Consider the following 14,002-nt stretch of genomic DNA (forward strand, 5'->3'; position numbering starts at 1 on the left):
ATATATCAAAGGTCGCCGTCATTTCAGGCAGCGCTTTCCTAACCAAAGTTTTTTTGACAACTAAAAAAAATGAATAAAAAGGTTGTTTTGGGATCCTTTGCCCTCTGCCCCCTTTTCAGGTACGCTGATGGTGTCAGTAACCCTTAAAAGAGATTTCCGACGAAACTTTAATAGATTGTGTCCCAGTGGCGTACAGATTGGGTGGGGCATTGGGGGCGCTTGCTCCCCCTCCCAAGAAAAAAAGATTAACGACCAAGAAAAAAAAGAAAGAGAAAAGAAAAGGAAAGGGAGAACTGTAAAATATGGTATTATTTTCTGAATATTATGTCAAAATCTATCACAAAATTTGATTTTTGAAATAAAAATGTCAAAATTTTTGCTTGCACAATTCGCTCTCTCGAAACTTTGTAGAAATTTTGCCCCATTCACCATATCTAGTCCCCTCAAAATCTGTTGGCTCGTTACGCCCCTGGTTGTGTCCACCGGTTATTGATGTCTCGAATTCGCCCGTCCTCAGCCAAGAATTCTTTACTCCGAGTTGCAGTGCTGTACTGGAATTGGTTTTGACTTTATGTATTGTTAGGTGTGACATTTCACAAACTGAAAGCGAAGTGAATGTTTAATTGAAAACTGTATGATCGTGTCATTTTGATTTTCAAGATGGATTGTGGTATTATTCGAATGTTTCTTATTGCTTTCTGTGTGCATGGTAAGTCTATTTTTCATTTGTTGAAATATTACAAAATTTCTTTAGAAATTAAAAAAAGTTTACATCATTTTCAAGGGGGTGGGGGTAGAGACATTAGAAAAATAGGCCTATTAGATCTTTTTAACTCAAACTTCGAGAAATTGTTTATCACGCTATCTGGTGAATTATACTGTATCAATTAAGAATTATCTCTGGGCCAATTACCCCATAATTGAAAGGATTTGTTTTGATAATCTTTATCATATTCATTCTTTTTTTTTCTTTCCCCTTTTTCTCACGTGATCCTGTTTCAGTTTGCACAGCTCAAGGTGAGTAAGTTTCGTTTGGTTTCAACATGGACCTATTTCGTAATAGGTCCATGGTTTCAATTTGTTCCGGCCCTTATAATGTGACATCTTCTTGCCATTTTGAATGCAATAAACCTTTTGAAATTTTCAACAACTTTCAACTATACATGTATTTATGAATAAAGTTCGAAAATGAAGTACTTCGGAAATAAAATAATTGTATTTGATAGATGTTAGAACTTGGAAAACAAAAGCATACTAATATTTGATAATTCAGGACAACTTAATTATGCACACTTAAAATTCTAGGCAACATATACTATCCACTGTGTTGGGTAATGTATGTTGGTTTAAAAAAATATATATATTTTGGGCAATTATTATCCAATTGAGAAAATTTATTACCCAATTATTTTTATTACCCAAATTTAGGCATATTTTAACCAATAGTTGTGTGAACAGTATGTTGCCCAGGGTTGCTTAAAAGTTGGGCATTTTTTGCCCAACTATTTTAAGAGTGTATTAAGAAAATTTAAACAATTGCTTATATCTATCCCAAACTCAGAAACGATTTATAGGACATACACGTAATAAATAAAAGTTTGTGGTTCAGTGTTACAAATATTAATTTGTTGATATGCGACGAAGAATATTGTTATTCCGAAAAACATTTTTAAATCCAAAATAACCCAATTAATATAGAAAAAAAATCTATTTTGCCACTATGTCAAAATACTTAGATCTACATTTAAATCATCTGACCATTTTTACACTGTTTTGCTTGTGATAAATCTTAACATATCCTTAAATTAGTTTGGAATAGCAGTATTTAGTCATTTTGTATAAGTCATAAATCTCTTTAAACTGTTGAAATCATCAGGTCCATCATTTACATAAATTGTTCGTATATACATATACAGAGCAAAAACTGTGGTGTTAACCGGTGTACATAGAGGACCACACCAGCTATTTTACACCGGTGTTAAATTGACAGTGTTAGTTTAACGCCTTTAGGTGTTATTATAACACCATGGTTGTTATATTTACACTCTTTGGTGTTATGTCCAATCTCTAGGGTGTAATTTTAACACCTCAGGGTGTGGTCCTCTATTAACACCAACTGCATTGTGTCAGTTTTAACACCACAGTGTATATTTACCGTTTATGACATCCTGCAATTTGAAAATATCGTTGAAAATGACAATTGAAAAGTGTATGATTTTTAATCTTTAGTTTTTTCTGTGTTTTTTTTTCTTCACCAAAGTCATACGCGATTTCCCCATAAAATAAAAGATTCGCGACGCTGCCACAATGATGAAATGATGTAGAGATTAATGTATCTGGTAAAACTGTTTAATGTAATACCCGCTAATCAACAGTTTTCATTTAAAATAACAATAAACGATAGTCAGAAACGAAAAATAAATGATATAAAAGATAACATTATTAAGATAGTCGTCACTCGTCAAGCTAATGAAGGAACGTGATAAGGTTCTAAAAAGAGGTAAAGCTAACAAAAATAATGATATTTGGGACACATACAAATTCCTGAAAAATAAAGTTATTCATCTCATGAGAAAAAGTAAAAAAGAATATAATGCAAACCAGATTTTCACAAAATCATAACAATAGTAAGAAAATGTGGAGATGTTTGAGAGAACTTGTGCCCAAGTCATTACCTATTCTCCCAACATCATAAACGTAAATGGAACAGATGTATCGGGCAATGCAAATATTGCTGAAGCATTTTATGAATTTTTCATTTCAAATGCTACTAATATTTCTAAGGACCTGCAAAGGAATACGTCTCAACAGAGAGTTCAAGTAGAAGATGATACAAATGTCCATGGTTCAATTCACTCTCAATTTGAGCTAAAGTTGATTACTAGAGATTTTGTTTTGAAACAGATTGATAATCTGTATAGATAATCAACTGGGGAAGATCATGTCAGCTGCAAACTTTTAAAAATGACAAAAAATGTTATCGCAGAGTCCCTTTGTGATATTATTAACAAATCCCTTTCTACTGGAGTTGTTCCTCGTGAATGGAAAAAGGCTCGGGTAGTACCAATATTTAAATCTGCTGATATGTCTTCGTTGAATAACTACTGCCCCATTTCTATATATATTACCAATCGTGAGTAAAATTTTAGAAAGGGCTGTTCACCAACAGCTCAGTGAATTCTTGGACGTGAATGATTTATTACACCCAAATCAATCTGGTTTTCGGCCTATGCATTCAACAACTACTGCCCTTGCAAAACTTGTAAATCAGTAGTCGTTAAACATTGATAACAATTTAATTTCTGGAGTTGCGTTCATAGATCTTCGGAAGGCCTTTGATACCGTGGACCATGAGCTGCTTTTAAAGAAATTAGCTTGCATTGGTTGTAGTAATAGGACTATCACTTGGTTCAAATCATATTTATTTGATCGACAACAAGTGACACAAGTCAAAGGAGCCAAATCGCACCCTTCAATCGTCAAATTAGGCGTGCCACAAGGGTCAATTCTAGGTCCCCTTTTATTTTCCATATATGTTAATAGTTTAACTGAATGTTTTCATGAAGGTATCATAGATATGTACGCTGACGACACGACACTTACCGTCCGTGCGAATGATGCGACAGTTTTGGAAGAAAAATTAACTGTTGCATTAAACAAGGTCATGGCATGGATTAAAGATAATCAGCTCGTCCTCAACACTGAAAAAAACTTGTGTCATGATAATAGGTTCTCGTGCTAATCTCAGGAAAATAGATTCTTTCACGATTTCGTTAAACGGTGATTTGATAAATAGAGTTCAATTCACCAAATGCTTAGGAGTTTTGATAGATGAAGAACTGAAATGGTCAAAACAAATTGAAAATGTATGTAAACTTACTCAGAAAAGTATTGGCATAATAAAGAGAGCGAAAAGTTCTTTGCCTGCGCAGTCCTTAAAGTGGCTTTATAACAGTTTAGTGTTGCCAAGATTTGATTACTATTCTGCTGTATGGTCGAATAGATTTCAATCCCATACAATTAAGCTGCAAAAAATTCAGAAGAGGGCTGCAAGAATAATATTGAACAAGACATACGACACATGCACCGTCGGCTGATTTGTTCGCAAGACTTAAATGGATGACACTAGACAAACGATTTGAACTCAGTCGCGTTTTGATGATATATAAATGTGTTCATAATTTAGCACCTTCTTACCTTCAGGTAAACTTAGCCAATCTAATTGATGTACATGAACATCATACCAGACAGAGAGACAGTGGATATTTACGCGTGCCCAAGTTTCGCACTGATTGTTAGAAGTGTAGTCCAATTGTTTCTTCAATATTTGAATGGAATAAGCTTGATAATTCAATTAGAACAGCTCCTTCTGTCATTTCATGTAAGAGAATTTTTAAAAGAACTTGTAATTTATAAATAACTTGCGGAACATCCACTGTTGTGCGTATTTTGTGTTAGCATGACCTTGATGATTTGGTGTATATCATCAGTATTTTCAAGATGTCGTTCTTAGTTAATTTGATTTATTGATATTTGATTATACGTCAAACGAGTGTCCGTCTGCGTTTTGTTTGCTGCTAAGTTTGTTAATGTTTCGTTTTACATTCAAATCCTAATGTGAATTTTAATGCCGTAACATTCTACGTTATGCATTTTGTAAATATGTTTTATTGTTATTCAGGGCCCCATGGAAGACCACTACTTATTGGTGAATGGGCTACCCTGTCAAAATATCAGATATAAATAAATAAATGAATAAAATAAATAGTACTATAAAGTTTAAAGTAAAACCTTCCCACGTCGAGAGAATGATTTCGATTCGAATAATGCGGTTGTGGCAATTTAAAGAAAATAGCATTGAGCTTTATGTTTACACAGAAAAAACTGCTATTCTTTATTTTCCATGTTGCCATAGTTTCGTTCTTGGTTTATAATCCTTGTTCTGTGTACCGTCTATTCTTTTACACACCTCTGTTATACACATCGTTTGTACTCTTGTGTATGATACACAATTTGACTTTTCACCATTTTTTTGTGAACTTATTGTTTACGCGGTGGCGTTGCGCCGCGGCGCCTATTCGCATATTCGGGAGTGAGAAAAAGCAAGAACACTTGTGCCACTCATGCTGCCGGAATGATCAGGACGGATCTAGGATTTTCCAGGGGAGGGGGTATATTTTCCCAAGGAAAATTTCACAAGCCAAGAAAAAAAATTTCACCCAAAATTCAAGGTTATTCCGTTCACGAAAAAAAAATGACAAGCAAATAAAAAACGTCCTCGCTTTCAAAGGGGAGGGGGGGGGCGCACACTCGTGTACGTTACAAATTTTGATTGTGCCTCTCAAGGGGGGGGGGGGGGGCACGGGCCAGCTGTGCCCCCTGGATCCGCTAGTGTTCTACATATCAATTTAGTAAACCTTTGGAATGTAATATTCACGTTTTCTAAAGCGACTTACCTTTATGTCTATTTCCGCTTACTCCGTAATATAAAATCACACATCTGTTTACAAGTCATATGATGAAATTCTGGTTTGTTGGTTTATATTGCTCTCATCTCTTGTCAATTGTTAGAGATCATAAAAATATGTTTTATCCAAAATACCAGACTTCCGCCCCTTCAAATTTTTGTCATTTCGTGAATGCTGGACCAAAATGATCTTCAATTTAGAAATAACGTTGAATTTCCTTGTTTTGTATTTGAGTTTGTCTGAATAAAACTTCCCCCCAATAAATTCGTTTGTAATTTCTTTTTTTTTCTCGATTTCTACAGGAGGCATTCGCACAAGAAAGTGCGGTACTCATGCAATCGTATTTTCTAAAGGTAATATAAAATCAATAATTGATAATGATGTTGATATTTTATAACTTTTCAGTTGTCATCGATGTATCGGCAACCTCTGAGGGTGACATTGTCCTGACTTGCTCGGTAGATGGCGCTTTCGAGGCTCTGGTCCAATGGTCAACAAACAGGACAGGGAGTCTGATGAATATCACTGGTGGAGATGATTTTAGTCACTTGGAGGTATAGGGGCCACAATTATATCATGGGGTGTTTCCGAGATATCATAAAATAAGGGGCAGGCAACTACAATAGAAATACTTTACTAAAATGGGTTGCGTTTTCTACTGAACATGCACTCAGACAAGATACCCCCCCCCCCCAGCAGGCCAAGAGGGAAGAAAATACAAGTTCATAGGGATTCATCGAATTATATCCTAAAAGGACAGATAAATTGTCCTAATCAAATGTGCCGGAATGTATATTTGCGGGTGATTGGACCCCCAGTGCCCCCTTATAACCCCCATATAGTTGTTCCGGGCTATAACATGATTCTTCAAAGGGATTGTTTATTGAACATTTTGTTAGTGATATCTATGATTACTGAATAATGTTGTAAATTTATTTATTCATTTACATTTTTTTTTTTTTTTTTTTTTTTTTTTTTGGGGGGGGGGGGGGGGGCGGGACAAACCTCTCTCATACAGGCTTCTTTACAATATTCGATGGGGCCCTCACCCTATCTCCCCGGAATCGCCCAGCAAGCTTTTAATACTGTCACTACTCAAATTTGAAAAACCTTGGTTTTTAAGAATGGACCAACTTCAACCCTGGGTTTAACCATGTAGTATAGGTCCATGGTTTAACACTATTCCCTATACCCCAAACCGAAACCTAACACAAAACCCTATTGCACACCAGCCCCAACCCTATACACCTTAATTAGAGCAATAATTTGTCGCAAGTGCAAATGTCGTGTCACCGTCAAGAGCATTGAAGAAGAGGAAGACCCGATTGTGGGACAAGGGTTAGAAAACAATATTGAGATCCAACGAGACAGTCAGACAGAGTCAGTAAGAATGTGACGACCCTGCATTAAGCAACCAAGTAGTTGACCATGGTGGTGTCGGTCCAGAGAATAGTCGAAGCTCATAAAACTAAAATCATCCGACTTTCCTTCTTTTTCCATTTTGCATCAAAGGTTTTGCCAAATAGGACGCTTATCATTCGGACAAGCGAAGGCCCGTACTACGGCTTTTATTTCTGTACACACCCAGCGTCTGGTCGCAACTATACTGCGAGACTAAAACAAGGTGAAGAGAAAGAAATAATTATGCAATCTCTACAAGACCTAGTCAATCAATCAATCAATCAATCAATCAATCAATAAATCAATCAATCAATCAATCAATCAATCAATCAATCAATCAATCAATCAATCAATCAATCCATCAATCCATCAATCCATCAATCATCAATCATCAATCATCAATCAATCAATCAATCAATCAATCAAGTAACCAATTACCACAATTGGACATTCAACTTGAAAATATTCAGAATTCATGAATTAGTATAATAAACCCCTCAATTCATCGACGAATTATACAAATGACTTTAATATTTTATTTTGTAAATCAAACTACATAATCATAGAAGTCATTCGACAGATTCGAACAAATTCTTAATGACATTGCCTATATTATAGGCCTACATAAAACGATGAACAAACTTTAAAATATTAATTGGTTTAATTGTCATCTATAATTTCTTTGATTATTACGATCTATCGTTCCATCAATATGGATGTCTTTCAATATGATTTCCACCAATCAATCTTTCAGCTCCAGCTCTCCGGATCTCTCGAATCCCCCTCGGCAACGGCCACCTTCTCCTGACGTGCCTCGTCAATCAATCAACAACCGTCCCAGTGACGTGGTCGTTCCGACGATCAGGGGAGACGACCTCGAGCAATCTCGTCGGCGGGGACGACGATGACCACGTCCAGGTGTTATCGAACAATTCCCTGATCGTACGGGACTTTGAGGATGAGGACGTTGGCCATTATACCTGTACTGCAAGACACGATGGGCTTGTCAGGAATAAGACGGCTCGGGTCAGTTTAGGTTAGTTCACGGATTTAGGCATAAAATAGGAAAACTTTATCATATGCCCTTTTTGGAACCTTTTCACGTGCAGACGTATTTGTCATTTATTCTTGCCATGGTTGCTTAGTCGCCTTTCCTTGTTAATAACCACAGCCCCATTTATGTGATTTGTCTAACCATGGACCTACTACTCTGAGTAGTAGGTCCATGGTTAGACGTTACTATGTTCTTCTAAAGAAATTTTTGGGTTTATGCATTGCTGTAGATCAATGACAAATTTATTATGTACCAAATGTTACAATATTCAATCATGTGATTTAGTAAAGTGATTTGTAAATAATGCCACGTTACTGGTTTTATAAATGTCAAATTTAATCATTTTGTCCAGGCTCATTGTATGCAGCTGCATGCCTGCATATTAAGTTAGTTTTAACTTCATCAGCACGAGAAAAGTCATTAGATTCAAACCCCTGTATGCATACTGATTTCAATTTAATATCACATTCGTAGCCGCAAGAATTTACAACATACCTTTATTGAAGAGATAACTTTCGATTTTTCATTATGCGCAAGTAGGTCTATAAATAATATTTTGTTTCTATGTTTGTAATGGTTTTATTTTGTGTGCAACAGCTGCAAAACGTGACATCATAACTTTCACGACGTACCAGGACGATAACTACAATTTCTTCGTCACGTGCATCGTGGAAGGCGCCCCTGCCACGCCCATTCACCAAGTCACGTGGTCTTATGGTGAGGATGGTGATGACGACATGCCGGACTTGATGCCGTCGGGTGACGAGGATTCGCATGTCCAAGTATTGGAGAACAGCACCCTCCTGATCAGGGATTACACCCCGGAAGATGCGGGGTGGTACTACTGCACCGCTCTTCTGTCCGATGGCACAAGGAAAATGAAGCCAATTGATGTTGGAGGTATATGATTCACTTTTTATATGCCAAAGAAATAACAGCCCGGCTCATCAGAGAGGGCTTCTTGAAATCACACTCAAATGAAACTGATCTAAATTTCTCACTTATATAGTATCCCTAAATTAGACCCCAAAAAAGCCTATCTGGAATAAAATTATTGGAAATGGTTTTTTGACTGATTTGAGTAGGTATGGGTGTCAACATTTACCAAAAAAAAGTTAGGAGGAATACGGGTTGGGGAAAGTGCTTTTTTTTTCAAGGTCAAAGGTCAATGACCTTTTCGTACATACTGTATAATGGTATCTCTGAGATGGAAAGGCGCAGGTTGGTGATACTGGTGTCGAAATGCACAAATTCTTACTAGAATATCAAATAGAATAAAATTAATGACCTAGAATGCACATTCACCTATAAAATTCAAGGTCAAAGCCTTTCAAAAGGTCAATGACCTTTTTACATTATATACCATACCGTATAATGGTATCTCTGAGATGATAAGGTACATGCTGGTGATCATGGTGTCAAAATGTACAGATTCTTACAAGAAGATCAAATAAAATAAACTTAAGTACCTAGAATGCACATTCACCAATAAAATTCAAGGTCAAAGCTTTTCAAAGGTCAATGACCTATTTGCATTATATACCATACTGTATAATGGTATCCCTGAGATGAAAAAGCACAGGTGGTGATCATGGTGTCAAAATGCACAGATTCTTACCAGAAGATCAAATATAATAAAATTAAGTACCTAGAATGCACATTCACGCATAAAATTTAAGGCCAAAGGTCAATGACCTTTTATACTATATATACCATATTATATAATTGTATCTCTAAGAGAAAACGGTGCAGGTTGGTGTTCTTGGTGTCAAAACACGCATATTCTTACAGGAAGATAGAATAAAATTAAGCATCGAGAATGCACATTCACCCATAAAATTCAAGGACAAAGGTCAATGTCCATTTTAACATTAGATAATAATAATGGTATCTTTGAGATAAAACACCGCAGGTTGGTGATCTTGGTGCCAAAATCCAAAGACTTGTACAAGAAGATTAAACAACACTAAAATAAGTATAAAGAATAAACTTTCACCCTTTAAATCCTAGATCAGAGGAAATATATAATCTATATGACATAAAAATAACCAAAAACAATATCTTTTGTGTTCATATTTTATATCTGAATAATGTAAATAACCATGGCTAATTTGTAGTGAAAACATGGAGGTTTCATAATTTCGGTCTGAAATAATGAAGGCCATGGAGAATGTATTTAGGGGGTCAGAGGTCAATGAGCCCTTTCCAAAATATCAGTGGAAATTAAGTAAAAAAAGTTGATAACCAAATAACACTTTTTCATATACTGCGATGCATTGCCAAAAGCACTGAAAAAATAAATGAAATCAAGTATATAATTTGAAATGATTTTTATCTTAAGTAGCAGCATTTAATGCATCATTATATCTAAATCAAGGTTGTCGTGTCTTTTCTCTCCAGCGATAGGCCACTCACCTCAATGTTATAATAAATATTATAAACTATAAGCTTAATCTTCTGAAAATGGATAGGACAGGTCTAACTCTCATGTCACAGCTAGCATCATCTGAGAGCATTTCCAAACAGCAGAGGGATGATGATGATTATGATTAAATGAAGGCCATCATTAGAGCTGCAGCTTCTGTCATACATGTAGTAAATTACATATATATCAACTTCAACAAAAGTGAATTCCCGTATTATTATTAATTACCTTTCATCAGTTCATTGTGAGCTGTCAGAATCTCTTGTGATGCTAATGCTGCAAGACAAAACTTCATATCTGCTCTCTGTCGTACGTCACCCATGATGCTATTTCTACTAGGTATCAGTTTGTACAAGGATCATGTTTTTGGTCCAGAACAACTGATTGTTATCATGCACAAATTAGGCATATAACAATGAAATTCAAAAGGAGATAATAGCTTACAAGTACACACCATCGACCTAACAAAACTACAGCACCACTTCCAGTTCTTGAGAATCAAGCTGTGCAATTATCAGTAATAATATAGATCCTGGTCTGATATCCCTTGACAGAACGTAAGGCTTTCATTGAATGGGCCAGATCAAAGTCTTGAAAATGTCAGGTTTTCAAGAGTTCAATTACTCTTTGCTGAAGTTGAGACACTTAACTTCATCTATGACAAAAGCTGCAGCTCTAATGATCTAATGATTGCCTTATTTTAATTCTTCGTCATTGTCCCTGGCTATATACAAATGTTTGCGGATGATGCTTGCCATAAGAGTTAGGCCTATCCTTTCCATTTACAGATTAAGTTATAGTGTTATAGTATTGATTGTAGCATTTGAGGTTAGTGACCTATTGCTACAGAGAAAATAGTACCTTGATTTAGATTTATAAAATGCATATCTCAATGCTGCTACTTTAGGTAACTTCACCACTGTCACCATTTCAAATTATATCACACGTGATTTTTTTTTACACTTTTGTCAATGCATTACAGTATATTATAAGAAAAAGTGCTATTTGATGAATCTTGATTCAATTTTACCTCGAACTTGTATTTTGACATCATTATTGGTCAAGGATTCAACTATTAAATTTGTGTTCTTTTTCCACGCAGGTCAGTCTTTTTCCCATCAGAACCACTATACCTACATGCCACAATCACGTTATATCGACCTATTTACTTAAATTCCCTGACGTTATTGACATAGTTGATTGACCTTTAACTCCTAAATATATTTTCCATGGCCATTTTTCATCCTTATTTCAGAGTGAAATTATTAGACTTCCAAGTTTTCATTACAAATAGTTATCTTTCTTTCTATTATTCACAAATAAAATGTGAATATAATGGATTAATTTCTTTTTGGGGGGAATCATGCATGGACATATAAATATTTATCAACTTTTGACCTTTGACTTTGGATATTGGATTATTCTGTATGATTATTTTGAGTCTTTTTTATCTTCTTGCAAAAATTGCTTTTTGACATCAAAATCACCAACATGCAGCGTTTTATCTTAGAGATACCTTTATACGATATATAGCCTATGTAAAAAGGTCACTGACCTTTGACCTTGAACGTTATGGATTAGTATGCATTCTAGGTGATTAACTTTATCTTATTTGACCTTCCTGTAAGAGTCTGGGAATTTTGATACAACGATCACCAACCTGTTCCGTTTCATCTCAGAGATACTATTATATAGTATGATACATAATGTAAAAAAGGTCATTGACCTTTGAAAGGCATTTACCTTGAATTTTATATTTTAATGTGCATTCTGGGTACTTAATTCTATTTTATTTGATCTTCCTGTAAGAACCTCTGCATTTTGACACCAAGATCACCAACCTGCACCTTTTCATCTGAGAGATACCATTATACCGTATATGGAATACAATGTAAAAAAAGGTCATTGAGCTTTGAAAGGCTTTGACCTTGAATTTTATTGTTTAATGTGCATTCTGGGTAATTAATTTGATTTTAGTTGATCTTCTTGTAAGAATCTGTGCATTATAACACCATGATCACCAACCTGTAATATTTTATCTGGGAGATACCATTATACAGTATGTACGAAAAGGTCATTGACCTTTGACCTTGAAAAAAAAAAACTTTCCCCAACCCGTATTCCTCCTAACTTTTTTTTGGTAAATGTTGACACCCATACCTACTCAAATCAGTCAAAAAACCATTTCCAATAATTTTATTCCAGTTGGTTACTAATTACGGGATACTATTAAAAGCCTTATCTCTTCCAATATCTAGGTATACAAATTTAATTTGATATCTTTATAGCATTTTTTTTCGGGGGGGGGGGGGCGGGGTGTAACGAGCCAAAATGTTTGAAGGGCACATTAGCATAAGACGTAGGCTCTGTGGGAAAATTTCTAAGTGGCGATCTAGTGAAAATATTGGCATTTTTACAATAAAATCTAAAATTGTGACAGATTTTGATATAAAATTTAACAAAATTATAGAAATGTTCATAACTCTTTTTTCCTTTTCCGGGGGGGGGGGTGTATGGAGAGAATATAATCATGGAATAAAACAATAAAACAAAATGCAAGAAACTGTAAGTGAAGCTCGAGCAATTAGATAATTGTAGGATGATTAAATGCAGCTCTCTTTAAACGTGTTATTGTGGCTATATCAACGCTTCCCCTCTTTTATCCTTTGCAGGTGCCCCTCTCTCGACCGTCGCTAATATTTGGCTAATCATCGTGCTAACAGTCTTCACTATCATCCGGAATGCATCAGCCCTTTAAAGGAAGAAAATTAAATTCACTTGGGGAAGGGATGGGTGGGTCAAGAGCTTTGTTAGAATCGTCGGAGGATAAGAATTTTTTTTTTCCCGTTGTGACATTTTGACAAAATGATATTGCTGTATTGTTTTAGTATTTTGTTTGTTTATTTGTTGCTTTTTTAGGATATTAGAAGAATGATCCATTGTAACATTTGCTTGAAAAAATCAAGATTTTTAATTCATTGAAAATATTTATTAAATATCTTTTAAGCAAACTGGATGTTTGATAACAGTATGCATTCCTGGAGGAAAAATCATGAACAGTATGAATTCCTGAAAAAAAAATGTGAAAAAATTATGGACAAAAATCACTGAAAATCTGTGAAAAAAAATACGTTGAAAAAAATAAAGAATTGTTGAAGTGATATTCAAGTTTTGAAATAAAGGCATATAATTATAATTTTGCAAGGGTGCAGAAAAACCTTTTAAAACAAATTTTACAGATACATTATTTTCGACAAGAGCATGGATGTTATGGCTTTATGTGCATGTATGTGCGGGTCGCGGGAGTGGTCTGCCCAAAGTGGAAATTGGAATTGAATGACACACATCAAATACATTTTAACTTAACAATATAAACATAGCGCCCCTCCCACAATGTCCCATATCATGATCTTAGTTATTAATTTTAGCTAGACTTATTTTTTTTTTGTCACATTGATCTTTATGCATATTTTTCGCTTTTAGCGCTTTATTCCACTTCATGATTAAGTTTGAATACAGTATAGTTGTGCTCCCAACTGAATTGTTAGAGATTTCGTTCGCATTATATGAACAGCCAAAATATTTGTAACCATTTTTAACCATGAATATGGGCCTACATGAAGGTATCAATAAAATAGCGAGTATTTGTTGTAA

General features: G+C 35.1%; 1 protein-coding gene across 1 annotated transcript; it reads left to right on the top strand.

Moving 5' to 3' along the window:
• Window positions 1-591: 591 nt before the first annotated feature.
• On the top strand, window positions 592-14,002 carry LOC129267291 (hemicentin-2-like). The gene is made up of 7 exons (XM_064103513.1): window positions 592-709; window positions 1,003-1,017; window positions 5,874-6,022; window positions 6,981-7,092; window positions 7,624-7,905; window positions 8,521-8,823; window positions 13,021-14,002. Exons 1-7 carry the CDS (start codon window positions 661-663, stop codon window positions 13,104-13,106), a joined length of 996 nt encoding a protein of 331 aa, XP_063959583.1. The 5' UTR covers window positions 592-660; the 3' UTR covers window positions 13,107-14,002.

Source organism: Lytechinus pictus, chromosome 8, assembly GCF_037042905.1.
Source record: "Lytechinus pictus isolate F3 Inbred chromosome 8, Lp3.0, whole genome shotgun sequence".
Classification (NCBI taxonomy): Eukaryota; Metazoa; Echinodermata; class Echinoidea; order Temnopleuroida; family Toxopneustidae; genus Lytechinus; species Lytechinus pictus.